Source organism: Gymnodraco acuticeps, unplaced genomic scaffold (genome assembly GCF_902827175.1).
Source record: "Gymnodraco acuticeps unplaced genomic scaffold, fGymAcu1.1, whole genome shotgun sequence".
Taxonomy (NCBI): Eukaryota; Metazoa; Chordata; class Actinopteri; order Perciformes; family Bathydraconidae; genus Gymnodraco; species Gymnodraco acuticeps.
In genome coordinates, this window is record NW_022992297.1 from 111924 (window position 1) to 137197 (window position 25274).

The 25274-nt window shown below is 41.7% G+C and overlaps 1 protein-coding gene across 1 annotated transcript in view; it reads right to left on the reverse strand.

Annotated features, from left to right (window-relative positions):
* Positions 1–25274, reverse strand: part of LOC117540965 (caskin-2-like) — a 173179-nt gene that overhangs the window by 81759 nt on the left and 66146 nt on the right. Inside the window, exons 7-10 of the mRNA XM_034207957.1 lie at positions 21551–21684; positions 1456–1564; positions 687–795; positions 268–362 (exon numbers count right to left, since the gene is read on the reverse strand). Of these exons, the coding sequence (XP_034063848.1) occupies positions 268–362; positions 687–795; positions 1456–1564; positions 21551–21684 (447 nt within the window). The remainder of the gene's footprint in view (positions 1–267; positions 363–686; positions 796–1455; positions 1565–21550; positions 21685–25274) is intronic.

The window sequence follows — 25274 nt, forward strand, 5'->3', positions numbered from 1 at the left end:
TTACTTGTAATTTAGTAAATCTACACAGTAGTATTACAACGTTTACTTGAGTAAAAGATCAGAGTATTTTTGACCCCTCTGGCAACATGTAAATTAACAACTAAGACTGGAAATAATGAATAAAGATGTTATTGTAGGCTCTGTGGTTTTGATATGAAGGCTGTGAATGGCAGAAGGAACATGAGTCGGCCGGGGCTCAACAACTCCGCAGGAAGTGAAGCTGTGACTTACTGTAGCAGACTGCTCTAAACAGACAAACACAAGTACCATAACCAGATCCCCCGCGCGGAGCTTCAGAGCCGTGGGGTCGTGGAGGTTCCAGTAGTCCTTCACTGCTCGGACCTGCAGGGAGCTCGATGCCTCTGCAGGCACGCACGCGCGTGCACAGACACACAGACACACAGACACACACACACACAGACACACAGACACACACACACACACACACACACACACACACACACACACACACACACACACACACACACACACACACACACACACACACACACCACACACACACACACACACACACACACACACACACACACACACACACACACACCTCATCAGGATGGGATTCTGACCTGTCTGCAATCTCTCCCCCACTGCTTCCCTACCTCTGTCTGAACAAAATATCAGTTTTATTTCATAAAATCTTTAAACTTTAGACCAGAGCTACAAACCTCTGAGCAGCTGTTTGATCTCCCTGCCGGCAGAGGAGGTGGTGAACTGGTTGACGATGTCCAAAGCTGTCTGGTTGTACGTGTTGCGCATGTTCACATTGATGCCCGCCTAGAAACCCAAACACAATCACACACCACATACACACAAATACAAAAATACACACATACACATATCCATGGTAGATTTATGTGGGTGAGGTACAGTTTAATAGCAAACCCTCCTTGTTTATTAAAGACAGAGGTGGAAGAAGTACTTAGATCTTGTACTATAGTAAAAGTAGAAGTACCAGAGTGTAGGAATACTGTGTTACAAGTAAAAGGCTTCCATTCAAAATGTTACTCAAGTAAAAGTAAAAAAAGTATTATCATCAAAATATAGTTAAAGTACCAAAAGTAAAAGTAGTCATTGTGCAGATATGTCCATTCCAGAATAATAAGGTGCAGCTAGTTTTAATGACTTTGTATACTGCAAATACAAATCTGTGAAGTAACTAAAGTTATTAAATACATGTAGTGGAGTAAAACTACACAATTTACCTCTGAATTGTAGTGGGGTAGTAACACATAATGGAAATACTGAAGTAAATGTACTTGGCAATGGTTACTTTACACCACTGATTAAAGAATACCCTTGTAATGAACTGTAGTGTGTGTGAAGCAGCATTCCTTTTGGACACTGCCTCTCCATCTACACATTCAATACAAAAATATCAGCATCAGTCTACAAAATCATGTATGAGATGGAATGATATTTTTGGTGTTTGCTTACATCCAGCAGCAGCCGCACCACCTCCGTCTTGCCGTAGAGAGCGGCTTCGTGCAGAGACGTCCCGGCTTTGGTGGCTCTGTTGATGTCGATCCCCGCTCTGAGCAGCAACCTGCGGAGTGCAACACTAATGAACCCCCCACTCATCCGCCCACACACATAAGCTACCAGAAATGTCTCTGCTGGTCTCAGAGTGCAGTACTCTGCACTCTGAGACACTTGTCTGCGCTGTGTGAGCAGTGAGTCTGAAGCACTGCTGGAGGATATGAGCGGTCAACACACTCTCACTCCCTAAACATCCAGGAGTGACGCTTGGTCAGGGTCCCGTGGCGTGCAGTTGGGACGCGCCAAGGCTCCTTCAGCTTCATAAACGGACGCAGAGAGCTTTCAACTGATTGCAATGTATTCCCATCGGCGGCGGTATTTGACGCTCATGGAAGCACCGCATCGGTCCATGTCGGCAGCTCTTAAAGACAATGTGAGCGTCCATTCCCATTGGATAGCGCAGGGGTCTGCAACCTTTTTGACCAAAAGAGCCATTTTGCTCCTTTTTCCAAAACATTTTTTTGTCTGGAGCCGCAAAACATATTTCATAGTTTTTTATTGTTATATCAGACAAAAACTACAGTTTTTTTGCATTTATTAGGCTATTTATTACATGATATAAAACTGTTAACCTCTAATAAGAAACAAATAACTCTAAGGAGAATTACAAATAATACACAGGCCTACTTTAAAATAAATTAAACACAGCACTTGGGGAGTCCTCTGCACATTTGAAGGAAAACAAAATATTATTAAAATGGGCCCACTTTGAAATAAATAAAACATATAGCTGCACCCTAAAAAGAGTTAAAGGTAGGGTAGGTAAGGATGGAGAAACCAGCTTGAGTGCGCTAGAATTTGCAACCGGAACAAATCTGCCTCTTCCTTCAGACTTTCTTACAGAGTCCCTCCTCCAACACGCACGAACGTGCACATGACCAATGAGGGCAGGAGATAAGTTTGTGCACAGATGGAAGGCTGACAGGCAGGTAGGCCATCCAGTTATTTGAGCCGGGCCGGCTAAAATGACTGGATGTGCTTTTTACAGCGCTACGGCTTCCAGAGATTATTTTTTGTATGTATTTATTGTCAAAGCATTTAATATATTCATTGCTATCGGGACGTTAAGAGCATTCCATGGAATATAACAAAAAGTGTTTTCTGAAATAAATTACATACCCCATTGAATTATGACTGAAGATCGTCAGCTGTCTTCCGCTCCCTTGTTGTTCCTCGATACGTAAAGGCTGCACCATCGTTGACAACTTATTTCTACATATCAGACATGCCGGTAAACCAGCATCGTTTGCTGTGAAAGCAGATAACTCTGTCCACACAGAATTAAATCCTGGGTTCCTCCGGTACTTTTCTTTGATTTATCCATAGTTCGCTCATCGAGCCGGGGGTCAGGTTATTCACCTCCAAGAAAAGGCGCTCGCGCGGGACCGTAGCAGGATGTGACGCATATTTTAGTTGACCTAATTAAAACCGTTTTTTTAATTTATGTGTCACAGTATCACCTCAAAATACAAGATACGAAACATTTTCAACCATGCAACAAAATATAAATAGTCCTACAAATACTTTTATTTTATTTCCTTCTTATTTTTGTCTAAGCTCAAGGGAGCCAGAGCAGAGGGCTTAAAGGGCCGCATGCGGCCCGTGGGCCGCGGGTTGCCGACCCCTGGGATAGCGGATAATTGTACACCCGGAAGTAAGTATTCTCCTTACTGTCGATTGATTTGACAGTGATATCTCCACTACTCATCAACTCAAAACCACCAGATTACCTTTGTTAATTAAACGACATTGATAGGTTTAAATTGTGTGCAATGCTTTTGTGTTTTTCCCCTTCGATTCTGAGAAACAACTTGTTTTCTCTGAAATGTGGAGCGCCAAAGAGACTACACTACCCACAATCCCCAGCTATTGTTGTGACGACGCCTGTCCGCTTTGACAAACCTCGTGATAAGTCAACAAGCTCTGTGATTGGATGAAACATAAATTCATACAACAAAAGTTCAACCCTGTCTCCTAAAAATTACGTTCCCACAGAACTAAACTGCATTCTCAATTACGTTTAGCTAGAAACGTATTTTCTCCCACGTTACGTTTATGAACGTATCTTAAATACGTTTATTTCCTACATATCTTTGCCATTTATTGTCTTGCTTATAATAATTATAATAGTCATTTATAAATATAATTTTAGAGAACACATTTGAAATCGAGAATCAGGCTCGATATATGGTTAAATTAAAATCAGTAGGCGAAGCTGTAATTTCTCCAGCTGTTACTCTCATGAGCGAGGCAGAAAATAATAGTTTTAACATGCCAAAAAGCTGCTGTGTCGTTTATTGCACCTCAAACATTAAAACAAATCCAGAGTTACGTGTTTCTGTACTTCCTCTAAGGACAAAGGACAGTAACAGAAGATCTCTGTGGCTTCAGGCTTGATCGCCGTTCAAATGACAGCGTTGGTTTCCCCAAAAGTGGGCGGGGCTGTAAAGTGACGTAGATTTTACTCTCATCTATTATTCAAAACCATTCGATTTATTCTAACGTAAATGACATGCCAGTGTTTTATCTTTTTATTACTTATATTTTTATACTTTATTTGCTATGAGTTATATCTGAAGCAAATGATGTTTCTGAAGATGTGTAGTGAATTCCACCCTTCAATGTAGCATAAATGTGAACTCTCATTACAGGAACAATACCGGAAACAGACCTAGGAAAGATCCTCAGCTCGCTGATTGGATGTTTTAGCCGCAATGCACGTTTTGAAAGATATTACTGATTTCTTTGAATATAAGAATGTAAATACTGAGTTGAGAGAATAGTCAGGGGATTTGGGTGATGGGAGACACATCTATGGAATCACAATTTCAATAGCTTACCATTAAATGACGGATATACCTTTCTGTCTGTGATGTTTTACAAATCAGATATTAATGTGTAGAAGTAAAACATGAGAAATAGTATAGCAATATCCTGTAAAAACATGAATAAAACTACATATCTTCAGATGTTATACATACATAAGTGTCCTACACTAATAATACAAAGTTATTATTAGTATGCTGTGTGTACCTTGTGTGCACCACCTAGTGGTTAAAGCACGTTATTGAATTATTTTTGTTGAATAATGTTATTTTTGTTGAATAATGTTATTTGATGAAAACAATATTAAGAGTACATACTTGCATAGGTGGAAAGTAGAAGGTCAATGATAGAAATATAGATTATAAAAAAATGAAGATACTGTAAGTGATCTCTACAATAAAACAGTTTAGTGCAGGATGTACACAGATATTAATATGAGGATATGCAAAACAGAAAAACTAATTCACCTTTATTAACACATTAAAGAATACTTTAGGTTAAGGTCTTCTTTCAAATAAGAAAAAAGCTTTGGGGGTATCTACAGATAAATATTAAGCCTGACAAAGTACTTAACGTCTAATGTATTGCTTTCCTGCAATGTTAACTATGTTGAAGCACTTATTTTAACTGATATTATACACATTAATTATACTCTTATGTAGATAGTATAAGAAATGTGCAGAATATGACAGTTTAATGGTGGAGGTACACACATATTGATGGATGTCTTGTAATGCACTGTTGAGGAACCTGTGACCCAAGTTGTTCATTCATTGCATAACTACACCGTAGTTGTGTATATGCTATGTCAATAAACCTTAGAACATTTTGAAATCTTGAAAGGGATGTGCAAAATAGCAATTATACAGTTTTTAATTAACTATTAGTAGAGAATAACGAGTAATGATCCCTTTCATGCATTGAGGTCACTACAGTGGACAGCTATTCAAAATGTGTTTTCTTGCATATGCATTGTTTTTGTTTGCATAGTTGCACAATCAGCCACTACATAGGACCCTATTTAGTTGGGTGGGTAGAAGGGGGTATCATGCACCCCCTTGAAATATACTTCTAATCAGCTTTTCTAGATTGGAAAAATTGTGTAGAAAACGATTAGCTATGTTAAAATGTTGACAAATTGTCCCACGTATATCTTTTTCCCAAATTAGTGTTTATTTACCCTAAAAATGGAGTTTCACTCTTTTTACACCTTTCACTATATCTCAGCCATTATTGCAGATAACTGAACAAATAAGGTATCCAGATCCATGTTTTGAGGGTCAAGGAACACATTAAAACTATTCTTAAAGTGATCACATGTGTGTGTGGCATGCTATTATGCTAATTAGTGCCGCCATTACAAGAAAATAGCATTTTAGTCTTGTACCAAGAACGATGTATTTTGCACCGACACAGAAATATACTTATAATCAGTGTTTCTTAAGTGGAAAAAGTATGTAGAAAATTATGAGCTATGTTAAAATGTTGTCTGGATGTCCCACATGTATTTTTTATGCAAATTTGTGTCACCATTACCAAAAACGGAATGTTCACACTTTTCATGATATCTCAGCCAATATTGCAGATAAATTAACAAATAATGTGTCTAGACCCATGTTTTGATGGTCAAAGATCACAATACAACTATTCCCAAAGTGATCACATGTATCTGTGGCATGCCATGCAAATTAAGAGATGCCAATATTGCAGTACAGTAAGTGAACACATAAGGTGTCTAGACAGATGTTGTGTATTTAACCAATATTTACTAGCCTACAGCAAGGGTCAAACATCATAATATAAGTATTGATGTGACTACTCTTTCCCATTCCAGATAAGCAGTCAAGGTTTGGCTCTCCACTATCTGATTAATACTCAATCATCGTTTTCAATGCTATCATCAGAGTCAAATTCCTCTTCCTCCTTGTCTTCCTGTTCACGCTCTATCGTGTCCAGGAGATCAACCAGGGAGGTTGGCAGGACAGGACCACAGGACCACACCGGTCTCAACACTCCATCAGTCCTCATCCATCCCTGCTCCTCATCATAGGGGTTTGGTTTTTCTAAAATTGATTCATCAGCTCGCTTGTACAGGGCGACGCAATGTTTCACACGTTGGACGTGCGGCTTCAGAGCATCATGGAGGAAGGCGAGCCAGGTCAACCTTAGACTTGGCAGTGAGTTTATCGTCTTGCCCCACCATTTTGCGCAGCAACTTGGCACGGACATACGTCCACTGAAGACTCACGACTCTCTCCATATATCAGACAGGTGAATTGCTCCAACTGCTTCAGCACCCCATGCAGGCTTGACATTCCAGTTGTCACCGAGTTGACTGAACGCCCTGTGAAACTTTGTGTTCTTCTCCATCTTTTTCAAGGGCCCCACCTTCCCCTTCCCTTTGAAGGCACTGGTGCAGTCTTCTCCGCTGAACACATGGAATCCAATAAGTGGAGAAACAGTGAAGAAACATTTACATTTAAATCCCGCTCAAAACCAGGATGGCTTGGCAGTTGGCGCATGCGCAATTCATCAGTCTCGACGCGGGGGAGTGTGGTTGTCTCCTCTCTGCTCTGACTGCAGCAGCAGCTCTGCTGCGGCCAGGCAACTGTCAGTCTGAGCACCTGTGAGTACTATGGGACGGAGGCGGGGCTCACGGCAGCACCCGCGGCTCGTTAACTGCAGAACAATACGTGAGTCTCCAAACACCAGAAAAGTCCCTAATAACACCATTATAAATCGTTAGATTAGTCGTTAGTCGCTTTTGACACAAATAAGTAGCCGGAGGGTTTGGAAATCCGCCAAATTTAACGAGAAAATCGCCAAGTTGGCAACACTGTGTGACTGACCCGAGCCTTGTCGTTCTGATAGCTCCGCCCTTTCGCTCCAACCCCCCTCCCTCCCCCACATCTACAGGTGAAAATTACTTTTGCGACACATTTATCGCAAGAAGTGTAGCAAAAGTCAAGACCGCAGATTCGTCGATTTATACTGCCACAGAGCAGATTCGTCAAGTTGTAATGGCTGATTTGAGAGGTTATAAAAACCAAGTTGCAGTTATGGAAAATATATTTTAAAACTATATATTTTTCAGTGCAAGTGAACATTTCATCACTAAGTTAATTTTTTTCTACAAGCTACATAACTTTTTTTTTTCTTCTGTGACTTCAAATTTGGTTCACAGTTCCATGGATATTTTATACAAGTGTACATTTGGTTCACAGATACATGGATATTTTATACAAGTGTAAATGTATGCACACAAGCTCAGATTTTTTTTCTGCAAGTGCTCACATCAGGTTTTACACGCTCTCGCATTTTGCACCATATCTACCTTGATATCTACCTTGGTCCCACCTGTGTCTTGTCACCCTGTGCTTGAATTCCCCTGTCTCCCAGTGTTCTTTGTCAGTTCGTATTGTCTTATGCTATGGTCAGGTCGATGTTTCTTGTGCTCGTGAAAAGTTTCATTCCTCACTACGTGAGCGCTTTCATTTTTTGTTCGCTATTTTTGTCATCTCGGCTAGAGATTGATATTTACCCTTTTTGTTGTTCACTGATGTATTGGAAAATAAAGTATCTTACAAATACTTTACCTCTGTCTCCCAGGTCGTGCAATTGGGTCCTACATCCTAAGTGTCTGAGTTCCTAACAGAATGAACTGACCAATATGGACCCAGCCGACCCAAGAACGCTTCACGTCGCTCTGTCAGCACTTGGCGTGAAGATTTTTCATCACGAAGAACAGCTGGGCATAGTCAGCCAGGAAATGCAAGAGCTGAGAGGACGCCAGGCCGGGATTCAGGAAGACTTATCTACACAGTAGCAACAACTGGTTGTCCAAATGAATCATTTTTTCACTCACCAACAGACTGCTCCTCCGGTGACGTCCTCCAGAGCTGAGAGGTTGCCTGTCAATACTCCAGCTGACTACCCAAGTCAGACTGTTTCTTCCCCTTTACGGCTGGCTCTTCCGGAGAGATTTTCCGGAGATTCCTCGAATTGCAGAGCCTTTCTGGTGCAGTGCAATCTGCATTTTCAACACAACCCAGGAGCTTTTTCATCTGATCATGGTAAAGTGGCGTTTATTGTGTCTCACTTAACGGGAAGAGCTGCAGTCTGGGCTACTGCAGAATGGTCTAGAGACACCGAACTATGTTACTCATTGGCCGATTTCATAGAGACTATGAGTCGCATTTTTGACCACTCATCGCCTGCTACAGAGGCCAGCAGAAGACTGTTTCAAATACGTCAGCTCAACCGTCAGGTGGTTGATTATGCCATCGAGTTTCATACAGCAGCAGCGGACAGTGGATGGAATGTTCCGGCTCTTCGTGACGCCTTCATGACGGGACTTTCGGAACCGATAAAGGACCAGCTGGCTCCACTGGAGACACCCCGGGATCTGGAATCCCTCATCGCTGTGGCCATCCGGATCGATAACCGTCTTCGGGAAAGAGAGAGGGAGCGTCGACGCAACCAAGATGTTATTCCTAGCTTCCAGAATTCGTCTCGGAGGGTCGCGCCGCCAGCTGAGGATTTCCAGCCCATGTTACCGGACCGTCAAAGGACTACACTTCCGAATGACTCCGGTGAACCCATGCAGCTGGGAAGAACCAGGCTTTCTCTGGAGGAGAGGCAGCACCGTCTGCGGGAGGGTTGTTGTTTCTACTGTGGCCAGCCGGATCATCAACTCGCTTCATGCCCGGGAAAAGATCGTGCTCACCAGTCAAAAGGAGGGCGCTGGTGAGCAAGTTTCCCGCAGACTTCCCTCCTCGACCTGTTACTCAGGTAAACATTTGTATTAACAATCAGACCATTGACCAGGGTGTGTTAATAGACTCAGGGGCTGACGAAAGCCTTATGGACTGGGGCGTAGTAAATCAGCTAAAAATAAAGACTGTTCCGCTATCTCATCCTATTAATGCCAGTGCCTTAGACGGCCGCTTGTTGTTCACAGTTACCCATTGTACTGAGCCCATTCAGATTACTGTGAATAAGGACCATACTGAGAGCATGCAATTTCATATTTTTGAGTCGGCTCAGCACCCGATTATTTTGGGGTTTCCATGGCTGAAGACCCACAATCCTCACATTGACTGGCGTTCAGGGAAAATTAAGGAATGGGGAGAGGATTGTATGGGCAGGTGTAAACTTTCGCAACCTGTTAATGCACCAACAGACTCTAGTAGAATCATTATAGATCACCCTGACTATCCTGATCTACAGAAGGTACCTCCCTGTTACCATGATTTAAAGGAAGCCTTTAACAAGTCCAAAGCCCTGTCGCTACCTCCTCACCGAGATGTTGACTGTCCCATTGATCTCTTACCGGGAGCCCCATTCCCAAGGGGAGACTTTACTCAATTTCGAGACCTGAGAGAGCAGCAATGGACGAATACATCTCCTCTTCACTCAAATCAGGGATTATCCGTCCTTCATCTTCTCCAGCCGGAGCGGGATTTTTCTTTGTGGGAAAGAAAGACGGGTCTCTGAGACCTTGCATAGACTACAGTCCACTAAATGACATTACGGTGAATAACCGCTATCCTCTGCCACTCATGTCATCTGCTTTTGAACTGCTTCAAACTGCCAAGATATTCACCAAGTTAGATTTAAGAAATGCATATCACTTGGTTAGAATAAGAAAAGGGGATGAGTGGAAGACAGGATTCAACACTCAGAGTGGTCACTATGAGTACCTAGTAATGCATTTTGGACTATGCAATGCACCGGCTGTGTTTCAAGCTTTTGTGAATGAGGTTTTGCGGGAATTTTTGAATATTTCAGTGTTTGTGGATCTGGATGATATTCTGATTTTCTCCCCAGACGCAAAATCTCATGTTAACCATGTCCGCCAGGTTTTGCAGAAACTGCTGGAGAATCAGCTATATGTTAAGGCAGAGAAGTGTGAGTTCCACACAGAAGAGGTGTCTTTATTAGGATACATAATCTCACCTAATCATATGCAAATGGACCTGCTAAAATCAGTGCAGTATCCCAGTGGCCCACACCAGACTCCAGGAAGAAGGTTCAGCAGTTGTTAGGGTTTGCTAACTTCTATAGGAAGTTTATTAGGAATTTCAGTTATGTTGCTGCCCCTCTGCATGTTCTGACTTCTCCTAAGGTTCCCTTCAAGTGGACTCCCCAGGCGGACTTTGCTTTCCAATGCCTCAGAGAGAGATTCACATCAGCTCCCATACTCACCATTCCAGATCCCCAGTGCCAGTTTATGGTTGAGGTTGATGCTTCCAATAAGGAAATTAGAGGAGTACTGTCAACGATCTGTAGAAGACAACAAGATGCATCCATGTGCTTACCTATCGCGGAAGTTGACAACGGCAGAGCGGAATTATGACGTGGGAAACAAGGAACTGTTAGCTGTAAAAGCTGCCCTCGAGGAATGGAGACACTGGCTAGAGGGTGCAGAGCAGCCGTTTTTAGTCTGGACAGATCACAATAATCTGGGATATATAAGAAAGGCTAAACGTCTCAACTCCCGTCAGGCCAGGTGGACACTATTCTTTAGTAGATTCAACTTCACACTCTCCTTTCGTCCCGGGTTTCAGAACCAAAAACCTGATGCTTTGTCTCGTCTTTACGATCCAGAACCACTAGAGCCCAAGACCATCCTTCCACTTAACCGTGTGATCGGAGCCTTTTCCTGGCAAGTGGAGTCGGACGTTAAAAAGGTGAATGGCATGAATCTAGCACCTTGCGAGTGTCCCAACAATCTGCTGTTTGTTCCTGAGGCTCTTCACTCCAAGGTCATCCACTGGGCTCACTCATCTGTGCTTTCGTGCCATCCGGGAGTAACAAGGACAATGTTCAGGATTCAACAACGTTTCTGGTGGCCAGCCATGATGAAGGATGTGGCGGAGTACGTAGCAGTTTGTCCGGTGTGTGCGTGTAATAAGACCTCATCTCAATTCAAGATGGGCTTGCTCCAGCCGCTGCCGATTCCCCAACGTCCTTGGTCACACATTTCGATGGATTTTGTGACAGGATTTCCTTCATCCAGAGGAAAGACTACGGTCCTAACAGTGGTGGATCGATTTTCAAAGATGGCTCACTTCATCCCATTGACCAAGCTTCCCTCTGCCAAAGTCACCGCAGAGGTCATGATGAATCACGTATTCAGGATCCATAGATTCCCTGATGACATTGTTTCCGACAGGGGCCGCAATTAATTTCCGTTTTCTGGAAGGAGTTTTGTCGACTCATAGGTGCCACCATCAGCTTGTCATCAGGATATCACCCTCAGTCAAATGGACAGTCGGAGCATCTGAACCAAGAACTAGAGACTACGCTACGTTGTCTCGTCTCCCGGAACCAGACCACCTGGAGTGACCACCTCACATGGGTCGAGTTTGCCCACAATACTCTTCCTACGGCAGCCACAGGTCTCTCTCCATTCCATTGTGTCAATGGTTTCCAGCCTCCGCTTTTCCCTAACAACGACGAAGAGGTGATGGTTCCATCGGCTCATGCCATGATCAGACGTTGTCGCCGAGTTTGGGCTGGTGCTCGCCAGTCTCTTCTCCGAAGTTCAGCTCGGATGAAGGCTGTTGCAGACGTCCATCGCAGGGTCGCTCCCTCCTACAGTCCAGGCCAAAAGGTTTGGCTTTCCACTAAGGACTCACTCCATGTCGCCTCAAAGAAACTGGTTCCGAGATTTGTGGGTCCTTTTTTCCGGTGTCCAGAGTCATCAACCCGGTCTCTGTACGCTTGCAACTCCCCAGGACTATGAGAGTGCATCCAACATGTCACGTCAGTAAAATCAAGCCGGTGTGTGAGAGCACACTTGTTCCCGCCTCCAAGCCCCCTCCACCGCCCCAGTTATTTGAAGGGGGTGAGGTTTACAAGGTCTGTAAGCTAATGGAGGTCCGTAATAGGGGGAGGGGGAAGCAATTCCTGGTAGACTGGAATGGTTATGGTCCTGAGGCTAGAAGGTGGGTAGCTGCTTCATTTATCGTAGACAAGACTCTTATCCACGACTTTTACAATCAGCCTGGGCCATCAGGAGTTGGCCCTAGAGGGGGGGGGGGGGGGGGTACTGTTGTGCACCGACAGAAATGCTAGAGAGGTTCATGTTGTTTATGTTTGCTTTCTCTCATTCCAGGCTTCTTGATTGTTTGCACCTGTCATCCATCCTGTGTTTCCGGTGCTCATCAGTGTCAGCCCCGCCCCTGATTGGTCCCACCTGTGTCTTGTCACCCTGTGCAAAGCGGACAGGCGTTGTCACAACAATAGCTGGGGATTGTGGGTAGTGTAGTCTCTTTAGTCTCTTCTCCACATTTCAGAGAAAACAAGTTGTTTCTCTGAATTGAAGGGGAAAAACACAAAAGCATTGCACACAATTTAAACCAAACAATGTTGTGTAATTAACAAGGATAATCTGGTGTTTTTTAGTCGATGAGTAGTGCAGATATCACTGTCAAATCAATCGACAGTAAGGGGAATACTTACTTCCGGGTGTACAATTCTCCGTTATCCAATGAGAATGGACGCTCACATTGCCTTTAAGAGCCGCCGACATAAATGGATGCTGTGCTTCCATGAGCGTCAAATACCGCCGCCGATGGGAATACATAGGGCATAATGTATACACATGGTCTACAAACTCACTTTTTATCTCTGGCTTTTGTTTAATTATTTATTTATTTAGTTATCCACAGAATTGATACTATTTTTTATATTATTAAATGTTATTAATATTATTGGGGTTTTATGGGGTTTCAGATTTTTATGATTAGTAGGCTGGGGGCGGGGAGACCTTAGAGAAGATTCTGACTAGACTGACTGGTTGCTACGTCTGGTTGCTTGGAGCTGAGTTGGTATAACCCTGAATTAGATTAGAACATTTTAGAAATATGAGGAATAACCTCTTGGTTTTATAAACCGTTTTGTAATTACTTCTTCATCCATTTTTGGATCTCTGCTGGGTTTTCTTTTAAAACCTTAAACCCCCCCTTGGGGTTGGTCCCTCCCCTCTCCCTCTGCGGCAGGGTTTCCGTTAGCCGGTAATTACCGGTTTTTAGCTGGTAAAATTTATTAAAAACCGGTAAATTCAAAACCCGCCGGTCAAAATGTCTGGTAATAATTAGGGAGGCTCCGATAGATCGGCCGCCGGTCATTATCGGCCGATATTCACTCTTAATAGTTTGATCGGTGCTCTCTATAAAGGCCGATCAGGAGAGCTGGATCTGATCGATATGGACATAAACGCGAGTGAAGCAGGGGCGGATCTAGACAAATATTCATGGGGTGGCAAGAGGGTGGCAGGAGATTTTGAGGGGTGGCATCCCCTGACAGAAGTATATGCTGATTTAAATCGCAATCATATCAATCAATTAGGGGTGTAACGGTACCCGTACTGAAATTATTCGGTACGGGCCCTTCGGTTCGGTACACGTGTGTACCGAACGAATATAGCGTTAAACGTAAAAATATTGAGAACATGAACAACTTTCTGGAAGTAATCTCAGGTATATATCATAGAGCGACCAAGTAATTTCATTGGACGAGAGGCATACTATGAGAGCTGGTCACAGGGATGCGTTCAAATGTAGTCAGTAATTTGAGGAAATGGCGAACGCAGATAAAGTTGAGCTGAAAATCCTACAGCATCATTGAAGTCTCCGGTTTGGGAACATTTTGGTTTCACAGTTACGTACAAGGATGACGGACAAAGACAGGTGGACCGAACCAAAGCTGTTTGTCGGTATTGTTCAACTAACATTGGTTACGCGGCTGGCAATACATCACACTCATTTGAAAAGGCATCACCCGAATGTGAATATCACCGGTACCAAAAGAAAAAAGACTGAAGTGCAAACCCAACTCCCACAAGCATGTAAGCCTCCACCACTCGCAAAGAGTTCAGACCGAGCCAAAGCTATTACAAACGCCAAATATCCTTATGTTGCCATGCTAGCAAAGCGCTACCTGGCTGTGCTACCTCTGTCCGTAGAGAGGGTGTTCTCCACAGCAGGAGACATTGTTAGTGCCAGCAGATCTGCCATTTCAGCAAGCAATGTGGACAAGTTAATCTTTCTTTAAACAACATGAAAATACAATGACAAGCAAGTCCTAATGTCAAGCTGGCTGCTTAGGTGCTAGTACAGTTCAAATACAGATTATTTCAGTTCATCGAAATGCTGCACCTTAATGTTTATTTTACTATATGTTGTATTTATTTGAATACATTAGTCACAGTTTAATAATAATAAAAAAATGTTTTTAATGTTTTGTGATCATTTTTTCTGCTGTACCGAACCGAACCGTGACCTACAAACGAGGTACGTACCGAACCGAAATGTTTGTGAACCGTTACACCCCTACAATCAATGTTAACTTGGAAAGCCACAATATTAATATTTTAACTCAATCACATAGGTGATATTATTGTGGCACATCAGTAAAGCCTTACATATAAGGTGGCAGATGTAATTTAATGAATTTTAACTGAACAATAACTGAATGAGTTTGTCTCACTCTTAGACCAGCAGGGGTACCAAATATATGCAGACTGCTGCAATAAGTACATTAATTAACTGTCTCATCGATGTTTGTCTGAATGAATATGATACTATTAACAATCATATTATTCCTATCAGCTGTATAAATAAATAATAAATAATAATAATAATAGATTTAATTTGTTAGCGCTTTTACAGGTGCTCAAAGACGCTTTACAGATATAGTGAAGAACTGTTATGATTCACATATTCATTTATTATTGAATAAACTATATTTATTTTTTGGAGGAGTTAATGATGAATGTTCATCAAGATGCTAGCTCACCCTCCTTCAAATTTGAAAAACAAGTCATTATATCATTATTGATATACAGTTACAACCTTGACTTTACATCAGAAAGAACAAACATTAAAGAAGTGACTAACTGCATCAGTTAGGGTTAAAAAACGTGTATTCAGATAAAACATCGCTGCAGTTATTATCCAGTGGAAGGTCCTTACCTACTGGCCTAGTTCAATCAAAGTGGTTACTTTCTGTTGGCTGGGCAGTGTAGTTTCACACACCGTCTTATTTTACTTTTTCAGGACTTAAAATTGTTTTTTGGGGGCAGACCCCCTCAAAGAAAAAAATATATACACGCATACAAGGTCATCATCTTAACAGTTTGTTATTCTCATCGAGTCATCCGTGAGCAGAGCATCAAGTTGGCATGTCTATTACAGCTGAATGCGGCGATTCCTATTTTGTTCAGCAAAACGCCTCACAAACTTATTAAGATCAACAGCTTTAGTGCGTTTTGATTCAAGCTGAGTACAGCCAAACTTGACATTCTCTTCTCTGTCAGTGTAGACCGCAAATACCTCATTCCTTCAGTCTACTTGAGTCCGAAAGGCTTCTCGTTTTGCGCCGTCCCGTTCAAATGAATTCGCCACCAATCATATTTCCACTCTCGCGCCAGGACCGGGGGAGGGGTTACATGACGTGAATCTTGTGCTGCATTCACTTGCACTCGGACATTAGAGACTTTCTCTCATAAATGTCCGATGAGCAACAACTTTTCTTTCAAAACAAAGATGCCAACTGGGGTGGCAGCTGGGGTGGCAAGGCTATTGTTTAGGGTGGCAGTTGCCACCCCATGCCACCCCGGTAGATCCGCCCCTGGAGTGAAGTATAACCGGACACGCGAGAGAGATCAGATCAGCTGCTGAGTCTGACCGAGACACGCAGCTCTGCATGATCACCTGAAGCCCCGCCCTCTGTTTAGCGAGCTGCATGAGAATCTGACGGGCTGTCAGGAGAGAGAGGGAGGGAGAGAGGAAAAGAGAGCATCCGTTTCTCCCGTGTTATTATTCAAAGTGAATGTAAACTTTTGAATAATGTACGTTATCTACTACAAGTAGTTTGTTTGAATGTAATAATTATGTTGTTTGTTGTTTGTGGAATAATTTATTAAAAAATGAATCTGAATTTTTCGATCTGTTACGATTATAAACTGAAGCAATATAAAAATGAGCCCCGTGAACTGAGTTTTAAACTGAAGCATATCTGCTCATAGTCCGGTAATTACCTGCTAACGGAAACTCTGCTACACAACTCTTATTATTATTATTGAAATATGACCGGTAATTTTCAAATGTGTCCGGTAAAATAAATTCTGCCCGGACATTTGACCGGCGAGAAAAAATCCTAGCGGAAACCCTGCTCTGCGGATCTAAGGTCCGGTAGAGGGGGATGGGGCACAGAGTCGCTTATCCAGGCGGGGGAGTGCATCTGACAAAGAGAGGTTGTTGTGCTCTCTATCTCTGTTTCTTATCCTACATTTTCACCCTGGACTAGAGGGAAAGCGTTCTTGGACGCCTTTTCAGCTCTGTTTCTTACTATATTCCTCCTACCTCGTTTACCTTGAACTATTCTAGGAGAGTGTGTTGACGTTGACTCGTTGGGCCTTTCCTCCTGTACTTGTTTGTTCCCCAGTTCTTTCCTTTAACTGAAACTAGGAGAGGGCATTTAGGCCTCTCTACTTCCTTCTTTTGATTAGTTTAGTTTTTCACCCCCTTTCCTTTGAACTAATTTACACGGAAGAGTGCATCTACGTAGTCACGTTGTGCCTCTCGGCGTATACTTTGACTTTCTGTCTCTTTGGAGAGTGCTAGTACGTTGGGCCTTTTCACTGTTGTCCCTCTTCACTAGTATCCCATGTCCCCTCTTTATAATCTGGGTCTTCATAATTTCCACCATATTCTAAGGGGAAGCATGATGGTGCCTTTTCTTTTCAATTTCTGGCTTTGTGTTTCTTCACCTCTTACTCGTTAATATTTAGGAGAGTGCATTTACGTAGTCACGTTGTGCCTCTCTTCCTCTGATTCTGGCTGTTCTTTTCATACCCTTGTTTCTCAGAGAAGAGAAGAAATACTATTCTAAAAGGAGCTGACACATGGTGTCTCTTCACTTGTACACTTGAGGGGTCAGAGTTCATATGGTGAGGGATTCCATGAGCGGTATGCGCCGGCCTGTGCCTTTACCTTGCACTTCTAATAGAACTGCTCGGGTCTTGATAGATTGAGTGGGGAAGTTCATGAGATCTTTCTAGAGGGTTATCAAGAATAACTTTTATCCAATGACCTTTTCCCTCTCTGTCTGTGTCTGTGTATTCTCTTGTTCCGATTAACCCAGCCAAATCTTTGTTCTTGTTTTGTATCTATATCTACGCCGGGATCCGGAGTCGAGGCTGATCCTCTTGCTGTAGTCCTGTGTCCTGAATCCTCTATCCTGAGTTCTGGATTAAGTCGTGGACGTTTCGGGTCGTGGCTGAACCTGTCTCTGCGGTCCTGCCTTGGGTCTCGTCATGCTGCTTCCCTGATGGCTTCCACAGGATTGTAACTGACATCCTCGTGGATTCATCTTCTTATTACAGACACATGCATTTCCTAACATTCGGTCTATATGCTGTCAAATGTATTATCTCTTCGATTTACACACGGCATCTATTGCACGTCTGTCCGTCCTGGGAGAGGGATCCCTCCTCTGTTGCTCTCCCTGAGCTTTCTCCCATTTTTTCCCCTTAAACTGGGTTTTCTCTGGAAGTGTTTCCTTGTACGATGTGAGGGTCTAAGGACAGAGGGTCTGAGGACAGAGGGTCTAAGGACAGAGGGTCTAAGGACAGATGGTGTCGTTTTTGTCATACTGATATTCTGAACAATCTGTGCTGTTGTATTTGCTGTAAAGTGTCTCTACTGTAGGCTAATTGTATTATATGTACAGCACTTTGGCTCCACCAAAAATCGTTTATAAATGTGCTATATAAATAAAACTTGATTTGATTTGATTTGACATTGCAATCGGTTGAAAGCTCTTTGCGTCCGTTTATGAAGCTGAAGGAGCCTCGGTGCGTCCCAACTGCACGCCACGGGGTCACTGACCAAGCGTCGTTCCTGGACGTTTAGGGAGTGACAATGTGTTGGAGCGGTGTGGTGTTACACATGCTCAAAAATGAGGCTCATTTGAAACTAATGCACCAGTACTTTCTATGGTTTGGCTTATTTTAAGTGAATGTACCTGCAGGTTTCTTGCTGTTCTGAGTTTGTATCTTCGTGATTGAGTGCACTGTGAGTCGCTTTGAATACAAGTGTCATCTCAATGCAATGTTATGTCTGCTGGATGCTACCCTTCTGCAATAACTCTCTTTTTTCCTGCTGTAAATTTCCATAACTGTCAATATAACTGTAAACTATAAACTGTCAAACAAGTTAGGGTTTGACAAATAAAAAACGAAATGCTCACCAACAATTACATGCTGAACAACAAGTAGCATGGGACTTAATTAAAAATAAATTCCTTAAACTTGTAGACAGTTTTCCATATAATAAGACTTTAGGACAGAGTTTTAAAACCACAAAACTAAAATATAGAGAATAAAGTTATGATATAGCAAAATTATACTTGAGGAAGTACTTGAGGAAGTTTAGTTCTTATGTTTTCAACTATGCATGGATGCATAGTAATAATGTAATAGTAATAATGTATTCAAATATATTACGAGTTCATCATTTCATCATTACTAGTTTATCAAGTAAGGTTACTGTCAAACTCATAATACAAAATGTTTGCACTAATATGCTCATAAATATTTTCTTTTTTAAATACAAATAAATGTACATTTAAAAACAACTTTTTGAACTGAAATATTACAAATATTTTGGTCAATTAGTAGCAAAACTAACTTTTTTGTGTAAAACTGATACTTCATCATCACAAGAATAAATGTGCAATCCTATGAAGAAAAAGTCCTGGCATTCTAAGAGTATGGTTTCATTCTTGGAGACAGGTAGGAAAAATGGACAAAAAGCCGTAAATGAACTGAGTGAAGCCTGTCTTCCTTTCCTCCCCAGCACTGAGACTCTGTCTCTGTCCTGCCCACTCAGCAGAGATTTACATAAACTGTAATTGCTGCACATGAAGTATAACATAGAGTTTTCAGTGATACATTTTATTATATAAATCATTAAAAACAGAGACCTTGTTTTTGTTTTGTACTAAATGAACAACAAAGCCTTCACATCTTGCCTGGGACTAAATGTTACCTTCAGCTCTGACACTGACAGCTTCTGCAGCCTTAAGTCTCCTGCATTAGTATGTCTTGAATAGACGTAAATCCCTTGGTGGGATATCAAAGCCATATTCTGCTGAGTAAACTTGTTGGCTAATACAGGGATTTTCTACATTTCTGTTTATGTGGAAGAGTTGCCTTTTCTCCTCCATATTTATTCAACTCTGCAATACAGCAGCAGGCGAGAGGAGGACAGAGAGGAACAGGAAATCGGATCCTCTCTGAGAGTCAAGGTGGTAGTAGTAGTAGTCGTAGTTTTTTTTAAGTCCCATTTATTGTTTTTTCTTGTTGTTTTTATATTGTCTTGTTGTTTTTATATTGTCTTGTTGTTGCGTGTTGGCACCTTGAGTTTATTGTAATTGCGTTGTACCTGTACAATGACAAATTAAAGATCTATCTATCTAGTAGAAGTAGTAGTACAAATAGTTGTAGTAGTTATTTTAGTTGCACCAATATAGAATATTACAGCAGTAGTAATAGTGGAGCCTCTAGCATTAGCAGCAGCAGAGGCTGTAGCACTGATAATATGATCACTGACTGCTCTAGAAAGTTGATAGTGGTGGCAGTAAAAGAAAAGCTGCAGTTGGAGTACTAGTAGTGAAACTTGAGTAATAAGCCGCATTCACACCGCAGGACTTTCCCTGGTACTTTGGTTCTTTAGTTCCGTTAGTACCAATAATGTCGCGTTCTCACCGCCGGGACTACTCAGTGCCGGGAACTCTTTTGGCCATTTTCAGTCCCTGCTAGAGAGGTGGTACGAACCTGGTGATAAAAGAGTGCCAATTTATATTCTATTTCTATTGGCTGGGCGAATTGCAAACCACGCCCCGTTAGACTCAGATTTTTCTTTGTTAGGCAGCCATTTCTTTCCTCGCTACAAAACCACATCCACACCTGAGCGAGTAGTTTTTTTGTACTTTAAAGCAGTTATGACCACACGTACTACAACACCGGAGCGGTGGAATGGTGAGGAAGTGTCTGGCAATTTACTCTGAGGACGGGATGCAGCAGCTTCTACAGAAAGCAGTTCCCAACTCCAAATGTTTTTAGCGATGTTCGCAAAAGCTACTTGAGCTGGGAATCGTGCACAGTGCACACGGATGCCGGGTAAAAATAAAGAAACTCAGACAGGACTATAACAAAATTAAAGACCACAATAATAAGAGTGGTAACGATTTTCTATTGTTATTATATATATATTGCCACTGTTTTTTAATACCGACACCTAACTTGCACTAAGGTGTGTCTGCTGCTATATATATTACCACTGTTACATTGTTTTGAAACTACTTACACTTTATTTTACATTTCACACTTTTATTTAACTTCAATTTACATGCATACGACACACCTAGAACAGCGTGATGCCTTATTGTTATGTCTTGACTGTGCAATAAAACAAACAAACTGGCGAAGCTTTATTTATTGTGTCCCACCCCAAATGTGCAGAATAGAAGAATGTGAGAGCAGACAGGTGTCGGTGGTTGAATGTATCTACAATGTTGCAACCTTGTGCAGCAATGGCAGGGGCAGAAACACAAGTCTTACACACATAAACACAAGTCATTTATCATGTCATTTGTTTTAGATAAATAAGGGAAAAACACCAAACAAGGGTTAATGTCCTTTTCCAAAATCAGCCTGAGGGGGTAATATATAATAAATACATATAGATAAAGTCCATTGTTATAATGGGGTATTTTATTTGTAAATTACCCTTATGAACTCCATCATGTCTGAGGTCGGAAAGTAAACAAACGCCTCATACAGCGGGTGGGCTTTATACCCCCTCCCCCCCCCGTGTAGTTCTTCTTCTCTCGTTTTTGTTTGTACTCGCCGTGAAGTGGTTTTGCGGCCTGCCAGTAAACCCAGAGAAGAAGAAGACGAAGTGACGTCAGCGTAATCTTGCCTCAGGGAAAGTACTGCAGTGTGAATGCGGCTATAGTTGTAAAGGCACTAACCTTAGAAACAGTGATAGCGTTACAAAAAGTAACAGGGTTAAAACAAGCATGTGTGGCAGCAAGGAGAAAGACACAGTGATGGAATTCTATCAGCGACATCTCCTGGCTGTGAGCTCACCTGATGATGTATTTGTGTCCATTCCTGGCTGCCAAGTGGAGGGGGGTGGTGTGGGGAGAGTCCAGACTTTCCTGCCCTGCCCCCCCTTCCAACAGTGCTGAAACCATGTTACTGCTCAGCAGCAACTGAGTCACCTGAGCATAAATCAAAGACACCGAGGGGAAGATGAAGTGTGAGCAGTGAAGAAAGAGGAGTGGCAGAAACAGGGCAAGAATTACAGCAGTAATGTTTGATTAAATAAGAAAAGCCATGCTAGGTGCTGTGGTAAAAAGGTATGGATTTAAATAATATATCTGGTGACTTACAGTATATACAGTATAGGCTGTAGCTAGAGGGGGTTATCCACTACTCAGCATCTGTCTAAAGATACCTCAGCTCCTCTCACACACACACTCACAAAGTGTGAGTGCTGACAAAAACAGCCCGAAGTTTTCTATTCTTTCCCATCTAAACAGCTAACTCAGACCAGACGAGAGAACATTTAACAGGCAGAAGAATTACGGTGTATTTGTGTGTGTGTGTGTGTGTGTGTGTATCCACTAAAGCTGACTTTCCTTTCACACAGACAAACTTCCTAAAGCTGGGTCACTAAATATATTGACATAGGCCATCCACATTCAAAAAGGGAAAAATGGGTGTTGCAAATAAAAAAAAAAAATGTCTTCGAGATTTTGTCTCTAATTCCCAAGAAATATGTATGTCCGTAACAACTTCAAGGAAGGACATTTAAAGTTTTGACATTTATACAGTGTGTACGGTGCAGAACAAGAATAAAGTTATTACAGCACCAAAACACCCCCACTTTCCAAACTCTCAACAGCTACTAGGATGATTTGCTGTTTGCCTTTGGTAATCCTTAAACTTTTCGGTACCACTTTACAATAAGACTACCCTTATAAAGGGTTTACGAATAGTTTGTAATTCATTTAGGTTGTGAACACTTTATAAATAATTAATAAGCTTGTATAAGACATGAGATAAGAAAAGAAAGTTTGGGGCTCTCTGCTGGAACTGCTACCCCCGCGACCCGACCACGGATAAGCGGGAGAAGATGGATGGATGAAGACATGAGATAAACAGGACAACTGTGACCGGTTGCTTGCCAAATAGTGAGCCCATGTATCTGTATTGCTAAGCCTTAGATTGGCTAGCTAGCTTACTTTGTCTTCTTCATCAGCCAGCATCCTTGGTATCTGTTGTTCACTGAGTTGATTTTCCCCCATCCATCTTGATGTTTCCTGGCATCTCTTATGACCATTTATGAATAAGTTACTACCATTTATAATTGGTAAAAGGGAGCCTTATTGTAAAGTGTGACACACATCACCATCTATTGATGAGTCACTAACATTTATAACTACTGAAAGGGTGCGTTGTTTTTAATTGCACATGTCCATTTATGAATGAGTTATAACATTCACGCTGACCTAATACACATTTTTCACATGAAATGCAAAGTAAGATGCAACAGAACCAAGCAAAACATTTTATTCACACATGAAGAAAATTAGGAATCAAAATAATTTAAAAGTTTAAAAGACTGATACACATATTTAAACATAAAAGCTTTTCTCAGACATAATCCTGTCTGACTGCAATAAAATCCTGGATGCAACACAACTTCCTCAAACTCAACAGCAATAAAACTGAACTCCTCCTCATCGGCTCCAAATCCACCCTCAGCAAAACCCCCAACCTCAGATCCACCTCAGCCGGTTTGCTTTCCATCCCCAAGGCCAAACTCCGGAGCTTTGGGGACAGAGCCTTCTCTGTGGCACACTGTAAAAAAGGATTTGATCATTAAGTTATTGTAAGTTTAGTCTTTAAGTAACTTTCACTTAACATATCAATTTATGCAATTTCTACTTAATTTCATAAGTTGTTATTATTTCAACTCAGCTCTGTAATCCAGTTCAATGACCTCTACATTCTATGAAGCAGGGCTGCCAACATTTGAGTTCAGCTTGGAGTGAGATTTTTTTTTTTGGTGAACCGAAAAAAGAAACGTTCACAGTGTTACAAATGTATTGAACAACACACTAGGGTTTCCCATTCATTCACTATTGACTAGCGTTACCGGGTTGGGCCGGTCGGCCGGTCGAGTTTCCCGGGCTGATTTTTAGTCCCAGTCCGCAACCTCAACCTGGTGCATTTTGAGAGCAAAATTAATTTATGGATACATCTCTCAACACCCATATGAAACAGAACTGTAAACAGATTTTCTTTTTCTTTATGGATATTTTACAAATCACTATATGTATTGAAGATTTACATTATAAATATTCCCCAAAATTATTCAAAAGCATATTCTTCCAAACCCCTTGCTGTAGTATGACACACAGGAGACTATTGATGTGTGTAGTGAGTTTGGTAGTAATAAGCTGTATAATAGTGATTGAATATTATTGTATTCTCTTTTTTGGGAGTTGCACTTTGCAGACGGTCCCTGAGCACTCGTTTCTTCTCCGGCTGCGGATAGAGACCAATGTAATGTGTCCAGCTCGGAGGACGGCGCGTATTGGCTTTTTTTTTTTTTTAATCAAAATGTGATTATAGTTTGTTGTCAACCTTACCACGGTACTTAGGAGACGTTATTTGTGTCTGAATAACGTTTTGTTCATGAGTTATTGATCCGTGAAATCAGAATCTCCCAATATGTTCCAACTTTACTGAACGAAGCCAGAAGACCGTCTCATTTCGTAGACCGCTCGGTTTGCTGTTCCTTCACTTTATTTTTATATACATTTATTTTGGACGAAAACTTAGCGTGAGGAAAGACAAGTGTGGCGTGAGTGCGTGAGATATGGGTTAATTGCGTGACTCTCACGCTCAATGCGTGAGCATTGGCAACCCTGTATGAAGTCAATTTGACTGAACAGTGTGAGTTGTGATGTTCTGGAATTTTCCATGGCCTCTTAACATGGCAGTAGTGATGACATATTCCTGCCCGGTGAAAATAGTCCCGGTCTCATAGTTGTTTTCATTAATTGAAAGCATTTAACAGGGACATGAGTTTTTTTTACGATATACAGCAAGTGAACCACCGAGTTCGACACAAAAATGCTCTATGTGGATGCACACTAACCTTTCCCTGTTATTATTACATGCATCCCATGAATTTATTAGATTGAATATGCCTCATCAATCAAAGATGAACATTTCAAGTTGTTTAATTATTTAAATGATGCACTGTTTAAGTCTTTATCATATTAATTCAGGGATAATATTGTAATTGTGAAAGCCAAGGCTTGTAGTTTATGGGCAACGTAACTGTTGTAATTGTGTGCATCTTATTCTTTGTCATGTTCTCAGTTCTTATTACTTTATTAAGGCCTGCTTCATAATGTACCGAAATGTGTGTTCTCTATTACAGGTACAGATTTTCAAAGATTTCCGTTTTTCTGCAACTGGATGAAGTGGACTTGCAAGTTGTGCAGGTTTTCCAGTTACAATGAGAAGGCAACATGCACAGTTGCACATGCATGAGACTGTTGGTAGAATATTTTCTATATGTCTGTGTCTCCTCAGATTCAGGCAGAGTTCCAGAGAATTGTCACTACGGACCTGCTGTCATCGTTTCTGGATGGACTTGATGGCCTGGCCCCAACATTGCTGGAGGTCTACAAAGGTGCATCCAGGACTGGAAAGAAGCCGGCACTAAAAGGCCTTTTGGACTGCCTTGAGAAAGATGTAAGTGGAGATGCTGATGACCATCATTTAGTCA